This window comes from Protopterus annectens, chromosome 4.part0, assembly GCF_019279795.1.
Source record: "Protopterus annectens isolate FY-2018-M chromosome 4.part0, PAN1.0, whole genome shotgun sequence".
NCBI lineage: Eukaryota > Metazoa > Chordata > Ceratodontiformes > Protopteridae > Protopterus > Protopterus annectens.
This window is the reverse complement of record NC_056733.1, coordinates 908,347,355-908,366,853: the sequence shown is the minus strand read 5'-3', so window position 1 is coordinate 908,366,853 and position 19,499 is coordinate 908,347,355. Positions and strand designations below refer to the sequence as shown.

Genomic DNA, 19,499 nt, shown 5'->3' with positions numbered 1-19,499 from the left:
GTCACAGTCCAACAGTACAATAGTAAAAGTCACAGTCCACCAGTACAATAGTAAAAGTCACAGTCCAATAGTACAATAGTAAATGTCACAATACAACAGTACAATAGTAAAAGTCACAGTCCAACAGTACAATAGTAAAAGTCACAATACAACAGTATAATAGTAAAAGTCACAGTCCGACTGTAAAATAGCAAAAGTCACAGTCCAACAGTACAATAGTAAAAGTCACAGTCCAATAGTACAATAGTAAAAGTCACAGTCCAATAGTACAATAGCAAAAGTCACTATACAACAGTACAACAGTAAAAGTCACAGCCCAACAGTACAATAGTAAAAGTCACAGTCCAACAGTACAATGGTTAAAGTCACAGTCCAATAGTACAATAGTAAAAGTCACAATACAACCGTAGAATAGTAAAAGTCACAGTCCAACTGTAACATAGTAAAAGTCACAATACAACAGTACAATAGTAAAAGTCACAGTCCAACAGTACAATAGTAAAAGTCACAGTCCAATAGTACAATAGCAAAAGTCACAATACAATAGTACAATAGTAAAAGTCACAGTCCAACAGTACAATAGTAAAAGTCACAATACAACAGTACAATAGTAAAAGTCACAGTTCAATAGTACAATAGTAAAAGTCACAGTCCAACAGTACAATAGTAAAAGTCACAATACAACAGTACAATAGTAAAAGTCACCCTTCAACAGTACAATAGTAAAGGTCACAGTCCAATAGTACAATAGTACAAGTCACAATACAACAGTACAATAGTAAAAGTCACAGTCCAACAGTACAATAGTAAAAGTCACAGCCCAACAGTACAATAGTAAAAGTCACAGTCCAACAGTACAATAGTTAAAGTCACAGTCCAACAGTGAAATAGTAAAAGTCACAGTCCAATAGTACAATAGTAAAAGTCACAATACAACCATAGAATAGTAAAAGTCACAGTCCAAAAGTACAATAGTAAAAGTCACAGTAGAATAGTAAAAGACACAATACAACAGTACAATAGTAAAAGTCACAGTCCAACAGTACAATAGTAAAAGTCACAATACAACAGTACAATAGTAAAAGTCGCAGTCCAACAGTAGAATAGTTAAAGTCACAATACAACAGTACAATAGTAAAAGTCACAGTCCAACAGTACAATAGTAAAAGTCACAATACAACAATACAATAGTAAAAGTCACAGTCCAACAGTACAATAGTAAAAGTCACAGTCCAACAGTAAAATAAAGTCACAGTCCAACAGTACAACAGTAAAAGTCACAATACAACAGTGCAATAGTAAATGTCACAGTCCAGCAGTACAATAGTAAAAGTCACAATACAACAGTACAATAGTAAAAGTCACAATACAATAGTACAATAGTAAAAGTCACAGTCCAACAGTACAATAGTAAAAGTCACAATACAACAGTACAATAGTAAAAGTCACAGTCCAACAGCACAATAGTTAAAGTCAAAGACACAATACAATAGTACAATAGTAAATGTCACAGTCCAACAGTACAATAGTAAATGTCACAGTCCAACAGTACAATAGTAAAAGTCACAATACAACAGTACAATAGTAAAAGTCACCCTTCAACAGTACAATAGTAAAGGTCACAGTCCAATAGTACAATAGTACAAGTCACAATACAACAGTACAATAGTAAAAGTCACAGTCCAACAGTACAATAGTAAAAGTCACAGTCCAACAGTACAATAGTAAAAGTCACAGCCCAACAGTACAATAGTGAAAGTCACAGTCCAATAGTACAATAGTAAAAGTCACAATACAACAGTACAATATTAAAAGTCACAGTCCAACAGTACAATAGTAAAAGTCACAGTCCAATAGTACAATAGTAAAGGTCACAATACAACAGTACAATAGTAAAAGTCACAGTCCAACAGTACAATAGTAAAAGTCACAATACAACAGTACAATAGTAAAAGTCACAGCCCAATAGTACAATAGTAAAGGTCACAGTCCAACAGTGCAATAGTAAAAGTCACAGTCCAACAATACAATAGTAAAAGTCACAGTCCAACAGTACAGCAGTAAAAGTCACAATACAACAGTACAATAGTAAAAGTCTCAGTCCAACAGTACAATAGTAAAAGTCACAGTCCAACAGTACAATAGTAAAAGTCACAATACAACAGTAGAGTAGTAAAAGTCACAGTCCAATAGTACAATAGTAAAAGTCACAATACAACAGTAGAATAGTAGAAGTCACAATCCAACAGTACAATAGGAAAAGTCACAATACAACGTACAATAGTAAATGTCACAGTCCAACAGTACAGTAGTAAAAGTCACAGTCCAACAGTACAATAGTAAAGGTCACAATACAGCAGTACAATAGTAAAAGTCACAGTCCAATAGTACAATAGTAAAGGTCATAGTCCAACAGTACAATAGTAAAAGTCACAGTCCAACAATACAATAGTAAAAGTCACAGTCCAACAGTACAGTAGTAAAAGTCACAATACAACAGTACAATAGTAAAAGTCTCAGTCCAACAGTACAATAGTAAAAGTCACAGTCCAACAGTACAATAGTAAAAGTCACAATACAACAGTACAATAGTGAAAACAGTCCAACAGAACAATAGTAAAAGTCACAATACAACAGTACAGTAGTAAAGGTCACAATACAACAGTACAATAGTAAAAGTCACAATACAACAGTACAATAGTAAATGTCACAGTCCAACAGTACAGTAGTAAAAGCCACAGTACAACAGTACAATAGTAAAAGTCACAGTCCAACAGTACAATAGTAAAGGTCACAATACAGCAGTACAATAGTAAAATTCACAGTCCAATAGTACAATAGTCAAAGATGTTGTGGAAAAACAAATAGTTATGGGAACATTATATCGCTTCTACAGCAGTACAAATGCATTTACCAGAAGGCTGACTAGCAAATAAACAACTCATAGTAGTTTGAAGTGAAGGAGAGTACAGAGCTGAGAAGACATTAGGAAGGTGTTACCCCGGTGTAGTACAAGGGCAGATCTATTTAATGTTAGTATTTGTTTGGATGAGCTGGGGTAGGGGGTTCCAGACCTTGGCTATTTTATTAGAATAGAGGGAGTCACCATAATAGTTGTGTGACTGGGTAATTTTCACCAGTATTTTGTCAGAGGATCTATGGGACCTGCGGTTAATGTTGGGTTGGACCAAGTTTGTGAGGGCAGGGCAGTTGTTAGGGTTGTGTAAGACTTTGCAGACAATGGTAAGCTGGTTTAGAGTAAACCGATTGGGAAGTTCTAGCCAGTTGAGATGCTGGAGAGAACAGCAATGATGTTTCTTGTGGGGGTGATTGGCTGCAACCTAGCCATTTTGTGCAGCAGGATTCTAGATTATTAAGGTCAGTCTTGCATAAGTTGATGAAAATATGTGAACAATAGACAAGGGTAGATAGTAAGTGGGCTCAAGCAGTCGCTAGTCTGGCTTGGTGAGTGAGGTAAGTTTGGCCCTGTAGAGGGTGCCTAGTTTGTCATGGACTTTTTTGATTGTTATGGAGATGTGTGTATCACATTTTAGACTGTTGTCAATTGTAACTCCTAGGAGTTTGGTCTGATTAGTTGGGTCAATATCTGTTCCATTGGAGGAGTAGATAGAGAGGGGTAGGGGGACAAACTTGTGTGATTTGTTAGTGAAAATCATTAACTTAGTTTTATTTGAGTTTAGGATGAGTTGATGTTTGGAGAGGTACGTTTCTATGTCCAGGAAGGATTTTTGCATTTTTTGTTAAAGTTCTTGGGGAGAAGGGGCTGAGCAGATTAGTAAAAGTCACAGTCCGACTGTAAAATAGTAAAAGTCACAGTCCAACAGTACAATAGTAAAAGTCACAATACAATAGTACAATAGTAAATGTCACAGTCCAACAGTACAATAGTAAATGTCACAGTCCAACAGTACAATAGTAAAAGTCACAATACAACAGTGTAATAGTAAAAGTCACCCTTCAACAGTACAATAGTAAAGGTCACAGTCCAATAGTACAAGTCACAATACAACAGTACAATAGTAAAAGTCACAGTCCAACAGTACAATAGTAAAAGTCACAGCCCAACAGTACAATAGTGAAAGTCACAGTCCAATAGTACAATAGTAAAAGTCACAATACAACAGTACAATATTAAAAGTCACAGTCCAACAGTACAATAGTAAAAGTCACAGTCCAGTAGTACAATAGTAAAAGTCACAATACAACAGTACAATAGTAAAAGTCACAGTCCAACAGTACAATAGTAAAAGTCACAATACAACAGTACAATAGTAAAAGTCACAGCCCAATAGTACAATAGTAAAGGTCACAGTCCAACAGTGGAATAGTAAAAGTCACAGTCCAACAATACAATAGTAAAAGTCACAGTCCAACAGTACAGCAGTAAAAGTCACAATACAACAGTAAAATAGTAAAAGTCTCAGTCCAACAGTACAATAGTAAAAGTCACAGTCCAACAGTACAATAGTAAAAGTCACAATACAACAGTAGAATAGTAAAAGTCACAGTCCAATAGTACAATAGTAAAAGTCACAATACAACAGTACAATAGTAGAAGTCACAGTCCAACAGTACAATAGGAAAAGTCACAATACAACGTACAATAGTAAATGTTACAGTCCAACAGTACAGTAGTAAAAGTCACAGTCCAACAGTACAATAGTAAAGGTCACAATACAGCAGTACAATAGTAAAAGTCACAGTCCAATAGTACAATAGTAAAGGTCATAGTCCAACAGTACAATAGTAAAAGTCACAGTCCAACAATACAATAGTAAAAGTCACAGTCCAACAGTACAGTAGTAAAAGTCAAAATACAACAGTACAATAGTAAAAGTCTCAGTCCAACAGTACAATAGTAAAACTCACAGTCCAACAGTACAATAGTAAAAGTCACAATACAACAGTACAATAGTAAATGTCACAGTCCAAGAGTACAGTAGTAAAAGCCACAGTACAACAGTACAATAGTAAAAGTCACAGTCCAACAGTACAATAGTAAAGGTCACAATACAGCAGTACAATAGTAAAATTCACAGTCCAATAGTACAATAGTCAAAGATGTTGTGGAAAAACAAATAGTTATGGGAACATTATATCGCTTCTACAGCAGTACAAATGCATTTACCAGAAGGCTGACTAGCAAATAAACAACTCATAGTAGTTTGAAGTGAAGGAGAGTACAGAGCTGAGAAGACATTAAGAAGGTGTTACCCCGGTGTAGTACAAGGGCAGATCTATTTAATGTTAGTATTTGTTTGGATGAGCTGGGGTAGGGGGTTCCAGACCTTGGCTATTTTATTAGAATAGAGGGAGTCACCATAATAGTTGTGTGACTGGGTAATTTTCACCAGTACTTTGTCAGAGGATCTATGGGACCTGCGGTTAATGTTGGGTTGGACCAAGTTTGTGAGGGCAGGGCAGTTGTTAGGGTTGTGTAAGACTTTGTAGACAATGGTAAGCTGGTTTAGAGTAAACCGATTGGGAAGTTCTAGCCAGTTGAGGTGCTGGAGAGAACAGCAATGATGTTTCTTGTGGGGGTGATTGGCTGCAACCTAGCTATTTTGTGCAGCAGGATTCTAGATTATTAAGGTCAGTCTTGCATAAGTTGATGAAAATATGTGAACAATAGACAAGGGTAGATAGTAAGTGGGCTCAAGCAGTCGCTAGTCTGGCTTGGTGAGTGAGGTAAGTTTGGCCCTGTAGAGGGTGCCTAGTTTGTCATGGACTTTTTTGATTGTTATGGAGATGTGTGTATCAAATTTTAGACTGTTGTCAATTGTAACTCCTAGGAGTTTGGTCTGATTAGTTGGGTCAATTTCTGTTGCATTGGAGGAGTAGATAGAGAGGGGTAGAGGGACAAACTTGTGTGATTTGTTAGTGAAAATCATTAACTTAGTTTTATTTGAGTTTAGGATGAGTTGATGTTTGGAGAGGTACGTTTCTATGTCCAGGAAGGATTTTTGCATTTTTTGTTAAAGTTCTTGGGGAGAAGGGGCTGAGCAGATTAGTAAAAGTCACAGTCCGACTGTAAAATAGTAAAAGTCACAGTCCAACAGTACAATAGTAAAAGTCACAATACAATGGTACAATAGTAAAAGTCGCAGTCCAACAGTACAATAGTAAAAGTCACAATACAACAGTACAATAGTAAAAGTCACAGTTCAATAGTACAATAGTAAAAGTCACAGTCCAACATTACAATAGTAAAAGTCACAATACAACAGTACAATAGTAAAAGTCACCCTTCAACAGTACAATAGTAAAGGTCACAGTCCAATATTACAATAGTACAAGTCACAATACAACAGTAAAATAGTAAAAGTCACAGTCCAACAGTACAATAGTAAAAGTCACAGCCCAACAGTACAATAGTAAAAGTCACAGTCCAATAGTACAATAGTTAAAGTCGCAGTCCAACAGTACAATAGTAAAAGTCAAAGTCCAATAGTATAATAGTAAAAGTCACAATACAACCGTAGAATAGTAAAAGTCACAGTCCAACAGTACAATAGTAAAAGTCACAGTACAATAGTAAAAGACACAATACAACAGTACAATAGTAAAAGTCACAGTCCAACAGTACAATAGTAAAAGTCACAATACAACAGTACAATAGTAAATGTCACAGTCCAGCAGTACAATAGTAAAAGTCACAATACAATAGTACAATAGTAAAAGTCACAGTCCAACAGTACAATAATAAAAGTCACAATACAACAGTACAATAGTAAAAGTCACAGTCCAACAGCACAATAGTTAAAGTCACAGTCCAACAGCATAATAGTTAAAGTCACAGTCCAACAGTACAATACTAAAATTCACAATACAGCAGTACAATAGTAAAGTCACAGTCCAACAGTACAATAGTAAAAGTCACAATACAACAGTACAATAGTAAAAGTCACGGTCCAGCAGTACAATAGTAAAAGTCACAATACAACAGTACAATAGTAAAAGTCACAATACAATAGTACAATAGTAAAAGTCACAGTCCAGCAGTACAATAGTAAAGGTCACAATACAGCAGTACAATAGTAAAAGTCACAGTCCAATAGTACAATAGTAAAGGTCACAGTCCAACAGTACAATAGTAAAAGTCACAGTCCAACAATACAATATTAAAAGTCACAGTCCAACAGTACAGTAGTAAAAGTCACAATACAACAGTACAATAGTAAAAGTCTCAGTCCAACAGTACAATAGTAAAAGTCACAGTCCAACAGTACAATAGTAAAAGTCACAATACAACAGTACAATAGTGAAAGTCACAGTCCAACAGAACAATAGTAAAAGTCACAATACAACAGTACAGTAGTAAAGGTCACAATACAACAGTACAATAGTAAAAGTCACAATACAACAGTACAATAGTAAATGTCACAGTCCAACAGTACAGTAGTAAAAGCCACAGTACAACAGTACAACAGTAAAAGTCACAGTCCAACAGTACAATAGTAAAGGTCACAATACAGCAGTACAATAGTAAAATTCACAGTCCAATAGTACAATAGTCAAAGATGTTGTGGAAAAACAAATAGTTATGGGAACATTATATCGCTTCTACAGCAGTACAAATGCATTTACCAGAAGGCTGACTAGCAAATAAACAACTCCTAGTAGTTTGAAGTGAAGGAGAGTACAGAGCTGAGAAGACATTAGGAAGGTGTTACCCCGGTGTAGTACAAGGGCAGATCTGTTTGATGTTAGTATTTGTTTGGATGAGCTGGGGTAGGGGGTCACAGACCTTGGCTATTTTATTGGAATAGAGGGAGTCACCATAATAGTTGTGTGACTGGGTAATTTTCACCAGTACTTTGTCAGAGGATCTATGGGACCTGTGGTTAATGTTGGGTTGGACCAAGTTTGTGAGGGCAGGGCAGTTGTTAGGGTTGTGTAAGACTTTGTGGACAATGGTAAGCTGGTTTAGAGTAAACCGATTGGGAAGTTCTAGCCAGTTGAGGTGCTGGAGAGAACAGCAATGATGTTTCTTGTGGGGGTGATTGGCTGCAACCTAGCTATTTTGTGCAGCAGGATTCTAGATTATTAAGGTCAGTCTTGCATAAGTTGATGAAAATATGTGAACAATAGACAAGGGTAGATAGTAAGTGGGCTCAAGCAGTGGCTAGTCTGGCTTGGTGAGTGAGGTAAGGTTTGGCCCTGTAGAGGGTGCCTATTTTGTCATGGACTTTTATGATTGTTATGGAGATGTGTGTATCAAATTTTAGACTGTTGTCAATTGTAACTCCTAGGAGTTTGGTCTGATTAGTTGGGTCAATTTCTGTTCCATTGGAGGAGTAGATAGAGAGGGGTAGAGGGACAAACTTGTGTGATTTGTTAGTGAAAATCATTAACTTAGTTTTATTTGAGTTTAGGATGAGTTGATGTTTGGAGAGGTACGTTTCTTTTTCCAGGAAGGATTTTTGCATTTTTTGTTAAAGTTCTTGGGGAGAAGGGGCTGAGCAGATTAGTGAAAGTCACTGTCCGACTGTAAAATAGTAAAAGTCACAGTCCAACAGTACACTAGTAAAAGTCACAATACAATAGTACAATAGTAAAAGTCACAGTCCAACAGTACAATAGTAAAAGTCACAATACAACAGTACAATAGTAAAAGTCCCAGTTCAATAGTACAATAGTAAAAGTCACAGTCCAACATTACAATAGTAAAAGTCACAATACAACAGTACAATAGTAAAAGTCACCCTTCAACAGTACAACAGTAAAGGTCACAGTCCAATAGTACAATAGTACAAGTCACGATACAACAGTACAATAGTAAAAGTCACAGCCCAACAGTACAATAGTAAAAGTCACAGTCCAACAGTACAATAGTTAAAGTCACAGTCCAACATTACAATAGTAAAAGTCACAGTCCAATAGTACAATAGTAAAAGTCACAATGCAACCGTAGAATAGTAAAAGTCACAGTCCAACAGTACAATAGTAAAAGTCACAGTACAATAGTAAAAGACACAATACAACAGTACAATAGTAAAAGTCACAGTCCAACAGTACAATAGTAAAAGTCACAATACAACAGTAGAATAGTTAAAGTCACAATACAACAGTACAATAGTAAAAGTCACAGTCCAACAGTACAATAGTAAAAGTCACAATACAACAATACAATAGTAAAAGTCACAGTCCAACAGTACAATAGTAAACATCACAGTCCAACAGTACAATAGTAAAAGTCACAATACAACAGTACAATAGTAAATGTCACAGTCCAGCAGTACAATAGTAAAAGTCACAATACAACAGTACAATAGTACAATAGTAAAAGTCACAGTCCAACAGTACAATAGTAAAAGTCACAATACAACAGTACGATAGTAAAAGTCACAGTCCAACAGCACAATAGTTAAAGTCACAGTCCAACAGCACAATAGTTAAAGTCACAGTCCAACAGTACAATAGTAAAAGTCACAATACAGCAGTACAATAGTAAAGTCACAGTCCAACAGTACAATAGTAAAAGTCACAATACAACAGTACAATAGTAAAAGTCACGGTCCAGCAGTACAATAGTAAAAGTCACAATACAACAGTAGAATAGTAAAAGTCACAATACAATAGTACAATAGTAAAAGTCACAGTCCAACAGTACAATAGTAAAGGTCACAATACAGCAGTACAATAGTAAAAGTCACAGTCCAATAGTACAATAGTAAAGGTCACAGTCCAACAGTACAATAGTAAAAGTCACAGTCCAGCAATACAATAGTAAAAGTCACAGTCCAACAGTACAGTAGTAAAAGTCACAATACAACAGTACAATAGTAAAAGTCTCAGTCCAACAGTACAATAGTAAAAGTCACAGTCCAACAGTACAATAGTAAAAGTCACAATACAACAGTACAATAGTGAAAGTCACAGTCCAACAGAACAATAGTAAAAGTCACAATACAACAGTACAGTAGTAAAGGTCACAATATAACAGTACAATAGTAAAAGTCACAATACAACAGTACAATAGTAAATGTCACAGTCCAACAGTACAGTAGTAAAAGCCACAGTACAACAGTACAATAGTAAAAGTCACAGTCCAACAGTACAATAGTAAAGGTCACAATACAGCAGTACAATAGTAAAAGTCACAGTCCAATAGTACAATAGTCAAAGATGTTGTGGAAAAACAAATAGTTATGGGAACATTATATCGCTTCTACAGCAATACAAATGCATTTACCAGAAGTTTTACTAGCAAATAAACAACTCCTAGTAGTTTGAAGTGAAGGAGAGTACAGAGCTGAGAAGACATTAGGAAGGTGTTACCCCGGTGTAGTACAAGGGCAGATCTATTTGATGTTAGTATTTGTTTGGATGAGCTGGGGTAGGGGGTTCCAGACCTTGGCTATTTTATTGGAATAGAGGGAGTCACCATAATAGTTGTGTGACTGGGTAATTTTCACCAGTACTTTGTCAGAGGATCTAAGGGACCTGCGGTTAATTTTGGGTTGGACCAAGTTTGTGAGGGCAGGGCAGTTGTTAGGGTTGTGTAAGACTTTGTGGACAATGGTAAGCTGGTTTAGAGTAAACCGATTGGGACGTTCTAGCCAGTTGAGGTGCTGAAGAGAACAGCAATGATGTTTCTTGTGGGGGTGATTGGCTGCAACCTAGCTATTTTGTGCAGCAGGATTCTAGATTATTAAGGTCAGTCTTGCATAGGTTGATGAAAATATGTGAACAATAGACAAGGGTAGATAGTAAGTGGGCTCAAGCAGTGGCTAGTCTGGCTTGGTGGGTGATGTAAGGTTTGGCCCTGTAGAGGGTGCCTAGTTTGTCATGGACTTTTTTGATTGTTATGGAGATGTGTGTATCAAATTTTAGTCTGTTGTCAATTGTAACTCCTAGGAGTTTGGTCTGATTAGTTGGGTCAATTTCTGTTCCATTGGAGGAGTAGAGAGAGAGGGGTAGAGGGACAAACTTGTGTGATTTGTTAGTGAAAATCATTAGCTTAGTTTTATTTGAGTTTAGGATGAGTTGATGTTTGGAGAGGTACGTTTCTATGTCCAGGAAGGATTTTTGCATTTTTTGTTAAAGTTCTTGGGGAGAAGGGGCTGAGCAGATTAGTGAGGAGTCATCTGTGTATTGGATGATAGTTGCATGTTGGGTGGCGGAGTTTAGGTTATTGGTGAATATGGTAAAAAGGAGGGGCCCAAGTATGGATCCTTGGAATACTCCAGTAGATACAGGCAGGAGATGAGAGAGATTGTTTTCCCATTTAGTACCTGTTGACAGTTTGACAGGTAGCTGTGGAACCAACTTAATGATGATGAGTTGACACTGTAGTTTGCAAGTTTGTTGAGTAGCAATTGATGAGATATGGTGTCAAAGGCTTTTGACATATCTAGAAAAATTGCAGAGACCAATTGTCCTTCATTTGTGAGGTTTTGAATAGTACTGGTGAAGGTTATTAGAGCAGTGTTAGTACTTTGCTTGCTCCTAATGCCGTTCTGTGAGGGGGATAGCAAGTTGTTAGTGGTGAAGTGATTTAGAAGCTGTAGGTGGATACATTTTTCTAAGATTTTTGCTATGAGGAGAGGATGGCAATTGGTCAATAATTTGGGATTTCTGTAGAGGGACCTCCCTTATGAAGGGGAATTATTTAAGAAATGTTCCAGAGGTGGGGGACATAGTGTTCAGAAATGGTGCGATTAATTAGGATGGCTATGGAGTAGGCTATGGATGGAGCAGCTATTTTCAGGAATTCATTGGGTAGTTGGTCTGCAGAAAGACAGCAGGATTTTAGTTTACTTAGTAATTTTTTATATACATCATCTGAATGGGTTTGAGGGTGAAAGAGTTTGTGTTTTTGGTGGTGGTCGGGTACATTTAGTGGGCAGGCTTGTTTGCTGTTTAGGAGGGTGGTGATAGAGTTAATAAAATGGGAGTTAAATGGTGATGCTATGGGCTTGGAGGTGTTACAAGTGGAGGGAGCAGGGGTGGTGATTTTTCCAGGGTTGAGGAGATAATTGATGTTTTGCCAGAATTTTTGTGGGTTGTTCAGGTATTTTTGTTGTGTGTATTGAAAGTACATTTTTTGTCATTGGAGATGTTTTTCCTTGCTTGATTTCTTAATTATTGAAATATGGTGAAATAATTTTTAATTTTTTTGAAATAGTAACGTGACCAGGCTTTGTCCCTTTGTTTGATTAGTGACTTGATGTCATTAGATAGCCATGGTAATTGTCTGGCTTTGGGGGCTAGATTATTTAAGATTTCAAAGAATTTATTATTGAAGTATTCTACTGCGTGGTCAATTTGTAGGGTTTTTAATGGTGACCAGTCACAATGTTGAAGTAGTAGATCAAATGTATCAGTGGAGACATTTTTCTTACTCTGGATGTATTTGATTGGTATGTATGCATGAGACTGAATTATTTTCCTAACTAGGAATCTCGGAGCATGATCACTTAGTGTGATAGGTAGGCAGCCATCTTGGTGCCCCATGCTAGGCTTGCTGGTTAGTATCCAGTCAAGTATAGACTGTTTGATAGAATATTTGTCATTGCGGGTGGGGCTGTTGATGGTTTAGGTGAAGTTGTACTGGTTAATGAAGTAAGTGGGGCAGGTAGAGGAGTAAGAGAGACAGTCAATGTTGAATTCCCCTAGGATGATAGTTTCCTGGCTGAAAGAGGAAGCAGCCCAAGAGAGGAAGGATTCAATACTGGGGAGGTTTTTACCTGGAGGTAGGTATACAGCAATAAAAATAATGGCTTTTTGAGGGTTAACTTTCAGGCATGAGACTAATATTTCTGCACTGGGGATGGCTGGGGTAGTACAGTTTAGTTTTTCCACTGTATGAGAGTCTTTGAACATAACAGCTACACCTCCACCTAATTTGTTTATTCTGTCTTGCCTTATGATGTTGTAACCATTAGTTGCTATTTCTGAGTCTTTGGTATGGGGCTTTAGCCAGGTTTCAGTAATGACAGCCATGTCTGGACAGTAGGAGGCCAAGGTAGCATGAAATTCAGTTATTTTATTTAGAAAGCTTCTGAGGTTGAAATTTATTAGTAGTAGATCTGAGTTGGAGGTTATGGGAAGTGAGGTGCATGGAGGTAGGACATCATGATTTTGTATAACAGTAGTTGGGGTAGAGTCAGGAAGGTTGGAGTTGTTGGGAGAGGAGTTACAGTTAAGGCCAGAATTGGGATGGATGTCTGCCTGTAGTTTAATTTGTGTTAAGGAATGTAGTACTAAGTATCTAAGTTTTGCCATGGTCGGTGATACCTGAATGTAGTTGAATGAGTGGAGCTGTTGTGTAAATGTCTGAAGTGGTATAGAAAAATGTTGCTGCAGTGATATAAATGAGGGTGTATGAAGCTATAGGGTGTAAATGGAAGAGGAGCTATAGTGTTGGTATGTGTTGGGGAATGGTAGTGTTAGATATGATAGTTACGGAAGTTAGTGACATTATATGTGAGGTAGAGAATGTATAAGATTAGTGTGAGGAATGGTAAATGGTGATGAAGCACCATTATGGGAAGAGTAGAGGTGGACAGCCAGGGCAGGTGAGAAGAGTAACCGGGAGGGGAAACTGTGTAGCAGAATAGGATATAGGGTGGAGGGAGAGTTAATCAAGGGAGGGATGGAATCCAGAACTGGTGATGTGGGCAGGGTTTGGAAGGGTGTGTGGAGAGTGGTGATAGGTGGATAGTGTAGGGATGTGGCTGTTGTAGATATAAATGCAATGAAAGAGGGGTTGGGTGGGAATAGAGGTAGGGTAGAGAAGCAGAGTGAGCTTGAGCGAAGCGAGGGTGAAAGGAGCAGGTTGGCCCAGGTCGAACAGAGAGTGGTTTGCACAAACAGTCAGAGAGCCAGGTAAGTAAAGTACAGTGTGTGGGGCAAGAGAGTGTTGGTAAGTGTTAGAATGCTAGGAAGAATCAGCAGGGAGAAACTTAAGGTCTAAAGCCTATTAACTCAGTAACACCTGCTGCAGTCACTTAATGAAGTATTGCATTCCTGACTGCTGGCAGGCTGGAATTCAATTGCCTGGAGCTTAGTGTGAGAGGAATTGTAATTGAAAGACAAATGTTTTCAACTAAGCAGGTAAAGCAGATTTTTTTGCCTTACTTGTTCAATTTAAAATCATTTTCTCACATTTGAACAGCATAATCACAACTTGGATGTCCAATAATTCAGTAGTATGATTAAGTTACACTGAAACAATTGTGAACTTTGTGTAGTATATCTTTTATTCTCTGTGAGATTAAATGAGGCAGGGTAGTCCAAAGAGGTAGGACTGCTGGAGTCGAAAAGCAAACAGAGTTAATGACTCTGTAGGTGTGTAAATGAGTTAAATTAAGCACTTTAATCTAATTCAAACTTTACTAACATGTCTTCAGGACAGACTCCATTAGAAAAACACTTCCATATAAAACATTTGGTACAATCATGACTAGAATCAACCAATCAGGTTAGACATGTACATAGCTATAAAGGGCAACAATGTGTTCAAAAAGGCTTTTCTTGGGTATATATTAATTTGGGGGGGGGGGGATTCTTAAACAGTATTACTGAAATATTTCTAAAATAAGATATCAAGTGTAATTCATTCTTAGACCCATGCTGTCTTTTTTTTATTTTTTTTTTACAAATTATGTTGTAGTTTTGTAAGATTTCTAAGCACTTTACAGCCTTTTAAAGCCCTCATAAAGTTTGAATAACACAAACGTATTAACAGTTAATAAACACCATTTTTGACTGAGCAAACCTGGTGAGTCTACTTCCTTTTAAAATTCACAAGGTGAATAGCCAATGACAGACTAAGGGGGGCATAATAAAGAAGGTATGGAGGGCAGGAGACAAATGAGGATCTGGAAGAGGAAGGATGACAGGCTGATGTGGGACAGATGTGCAGACTATCGGACGGAAATATGGCTCACAGAGGCAAAGATAGTGGCTAGTGGCTAATGCTCCTAGACTAGGAGGAATGGGAGCTGATAACATCGATGGGAGATGTTAGCATGGTAAGAGTGACACAGAAAAGGCAGAGGAGCAGGCAACGTGGCTGTGTGGGACTCAAGGGAGAGAGGAGACAGTGAGGAACAGGTAACAGGAAGAGCATTCAATAGTTTAGACAAGATGATATGTGTGGAGGCCACGGAAGAAGAAAGGGTGGGGAAACTGAGCACAAGGAAGAGGATGAAGAAAGAAATAAGACTGGAATGGATGAGCAGGAAGTAGAACAAAAGAAATGAGCAGGTCAGAGGTCAGAGTCCTTCAGAGGTCAGAGTCCTTCACGGAGTTAGAGTGATAACATTTAGGCAGTGAAGACAGCAGGACTGGCTGACATAATGGGGATAACAGAGACCTAGGCAAATAACAAGAGTATAACGTGATTGTGCCCAGGTCTAGAAGTCTTAGAAGAGATGGGCAGGGTCTGGCTGATGTAGCATTATTTATTAAACAGACAATTAAATACTGCAAGAAAGATAAGTGAAAGCAAGAGAAGGAGAAGGTGAATAGATTTCATATGTGAGTGAGTTAGCAGGCTGAATAAAAGGAGGCAATAGTGAGGGTTTAGGGGCTGACACTGTGTACATGCCAGCAAATGCATACAAATCAGAGCATCAACATGTCAGGAAAAGGAAAGAGAAAACTAGTCATTATAAGTGGGTTTTATGTGCCGGAGTCAGGCAGCTGTGTGCTATTTTATAGGCTAGAGAGAAATAGGATGTAAATAAAGTAACAGACTAGGAAAGGTTTGTCCATCATGTAAGACAGAACACTGGGAAGAGCAGAATTCTGGGTATTATGCTGTGTGGAGAACAGTAGAAAGAGCAGAATCCTGGGTAATGTGCTCTGTGGATAGCAGAAGAAAGAACAGAATTATGGGTATTGTGTTGTATAGAGAACAGTAAGAAAAGCAGAATTCTGGGTGTTGTGCTATGCAGCTCAGAGAAGATTGGTGGGTGAGAGGAGACACTCCTGGCAAGCCGTTAGGCAGAGTTATCGACAAAAGGAAAGAGGCTGAAGCAAAAAAAGTAACAATTAATAAGTACAAGAAGGTAAAGACCATGACAGAAGAATGGTCATAGTAAGGGTTAGTATGGGTAACTGGAGGGGAAACAAAAAGGTAAAGAAACTCAGAGAAGTCACCTAAATAAAGATCTTGAAGGAAATGGAGGAGTTTCTTGGGAGGAAAAACAATGTGACTCAATTTTACATCATAAGGGACAAACTTAAAGTAGATAAAAGATCATGTAGAAAATGGGAAAGGAAGAAGCATTAGCTTAGGAGTAGCTATAAAAAACATTAGACAAAAGGCAGCCAAGGAGGCCTTCTTCTAGTATGCAGAAAAAAGATGGATAGCTGGAGCAGACATAAATGTGCCAGTAAAGGAGAGAGACTGAGGCATAAGGAATAAAGGGAACAAGTAGGAGTTCTAATGGAATAATTTGTGTGTGTTTATATGAAGGAGAAGAAGGACACAAACAAGCAGATAAAGAGAAGCTGGGTGATAATGTACATGGAGCTGAAGCTACCCCAAGGATCTTCAACAAAGTGATCAGAATGCTGACAGTTCCTTTCATGCGACTGTTCTATAGGTCCTTGGCTGAAGGATGGTACCCAAGGACTGAAGCATGCCACAGCTGATCTACTCCATGACAGAGGAAAAAAAAAACATAAATCTGGGAATTATAAAATAGTATTCTGCAGGACACCTTTGAAATATCAACTAGCATGAGGTCACAGCCAGATCTTAACAAACATTATAACTTTCATTACATGGCAAGTAGGGAGGAGCATAATAAGATTCTAAATGATGTCATACGCCTCAGCCTCTGTATTGTAAACCCTCAGTTCTGTTCCAGCTAGGAAACTAGTGAATGAACTGAGAGGGGAATCATTAGACAGAAGAACAGAGATGATATAATTATAGGCAGTACTGAAGAAAGGACAATGAACAGTGCTCTCTGTCAGTGATTGATTTTTGGGACCTATGTGTTGATATCTGATTTAAATCTGGGTACAGAGCACAGGACAGACCTGTTCATGAATGACATCATAAGTGTAATGGCAGATGGTGGGAGCCAGGACTATAACAACACTAGCCACATGAGCATTTGTAAGAAATGGAAGGTCAATTATATGCTTAACATCACCAGGGTACATATATGTGTTTGAAGAGGTCCTGCTTAAAATGGCTGGGGAAAAATAGTGTAGTAAAAGCTCATTAATTGGCTTAAAGTGCTCCAGCTTAAAACAGATAAGTAAAAAAACACTTAGTATGCACACAGCTGGGATCAATTACCAGGACTAGATCAGAGAAACAGTGGCCACTAGGTTCTATCTCTAGAACCATGGGTTAAGTGGTAGGTAAGCTATTGTCACATTCTGTAGACACATGTGATGCCACAATTGAAGTTTTGTGCCCACTGCATATATCGGGGGGTGTGATAGAGCAGGTGCAGAGGGAGGCAATCATGATAATGAAGAGACCGAAAATGAGGATTTATGAAAGGCTACTGACTAGGCTGTGCATGTACTTCTTGAAGAAAAAATGGAAATGGGGGTGATGTAGGTGAACAGAATTGTTCAGGGGACTCTAGGAGAAAGGGAGCTGAAGAGCGAGAGCAGTAAGTTAGGAGGTGCTAAAGGATACAGACACAGGAAACCATCTACCTCAGATACGAGGAAATGCTTTTCCACAGAAAGACTGGTGAGTAAGTGTAACATGCTGCTAGAATGGCTGGTAAAGAAATCAGTGGAGGCATTCAAGAAGGTGTATGATGCCTGGAGTCAAGATAGGACAGAAAAGGGCAAAGTGCAGTGTGGTTACCAGAAGTGGGTCGGTGGGGTAGATTCACAGGTAGTTACTAGGCATCAATGAGAAGCCTAGCCTAATTTTTCCAGTTGCACCAAAGGACTGTCTGGTTAAGTGAGAGAATCAAACCCTGGACCATAGGAAGCAGCTCATTAGCAGCTCTGAATGTGCTACCTGCATTATTATATATCTGCATTGAGCTTGATCCTCAGGCTGCATGATAACCAGTGCTTAAATGCACCTCCATGAAGTGTCAGTCTCTAACTGAGGGTTGAGGAGTGAGACATCCTGCTGCTTAGTGTGAAGCATGGATTTATAGATGATGTGTGTTGCTGTGGCTGGGAGAGATGATATACAAAGTAGTGAGAGTGTCTATAGCATAGTCACTGAACACTGTGGCTTCACAGTATTCAACCCAATATAAGATTACCAGCTAGGGAAGAGGAGGCCAGCATAATGAGGGGCAGATTGCAAGTAAAACTCTGTTACCTCAAAAACATGTGTAAAGAACATCTCTAGTTGGGGTTAGAAGCAAGCCAAATCTGAGAGCATATGGTTTTATGACTTCTGCACTTGTTTGTTAAATTTTAGTTTGTTCCAGTACCAATCTAATGTTTGTGTTTTCTTTTTAATTGCAGGACAGACAACTAAGACCTGAAGAAATTGAAGGTAAGAAAATGAAGTGTGTCCTGTTGTTGATTCCAAATATACGAAGAAGAGCCCCTCGCAGGTACATGACCTTTTCTGCAGCCTTAGAATTCTATGTCCATTCTGCAGCTACATCAGTTTTTTATTTTTTTTTATTTTACATTTGTTGACCGGGCTAGTCTAACTGGATATATGTCCATGTTCAGTAGAGGCCCGGGGAGAAAAGCTCCAGGCATGAACAGTGACAAAGTTAACAATGTATAACAAAGACATGTATAATAACAGTACCGAGGTAGCATTGGTTAAAAGAAAATTATAGTACTATAGATATTACATTAAAAGTAAAACTAAATAAAAACACAATTGTACTAAACACAAAAGTGGGCATGAGCAAGACAGAGTAAAGCCCTTATATTATATCCTCTTACTATGAAAAAAAGAGAAGTAATTAGATTTGGAAGCCTAGGTTAGGGGAGTGGGGAAAGGGGTATGAGCAGGAGGGTAAAAAGATTTCAGTCGGGGTTAGCACAAGGACAAAGCCACTGAGTTTTAAGATGTTCTTTAATATGTTTTTTGAATAGAGAAGTAGAAGCTAGGGTAAATAGAGTACGTAGCCCACTATCTTGGGCCGCCAATATTAACCTTTCATCTTTTGGTTTGAATTTGCCTCTCCGCAACCATTCCTGCATTTGATCCTGATCAGCATGAGGTTTTTCCAGGAGTTTTCTATATTTGCAACTATACTTATGCATTTTCCACATTTCTTGCCTTCTCATCTGATTCTTCACCTTATATTCTTTTGTTTTTGGCACATTCAGTCGCTGCCTGATTCTTATCTACTTCTGGTTTGATTTCCATTCCCGTTGACACTGATATGCTTTTGCTAGACTAAGCAGTGAAGTCATCTTAAATTTATTCTTCTCATGTTTCAAAACTTTCATTATGTTTGGGTCTTGTGAGGTCAGGAGATATGCATGCAGTCCCACGATTGCAGATCTAAACATATAATCAATTTCAAGGAGGCCCATACTTCCTTCGCAACGGGGAA

The 19,499-nt window shown here is 38.1% G+C and overlaps 1 protein-coding gene across 4 annotated transcripts in view; it reads left to right on the top strand.

Annotated features, from left to right (window-relative positions):
• The window catches only part of CABP1 (calcium binding protein 1), a 503,354-nt gene that overhangs the window by 346,126 nt on the left and 137,729 nt on the right, over positions 1 to 19,499 (top strand). For all 4 annotated transcript variants that reach the window (XM_044068868.1, XM_044068869.1, XM_044068870.1 and 1 more), the window contains one exon: positions 18,442 to 18,472. In XM_044068868.1, the coding sequence (XP_043924803.1) occupies positions 18,442 to 18,472 (31 nt within the window). The remainder of the gene's footprint in view (positions 1 to 18,441; positions 18,473 to 19,499) is intronic.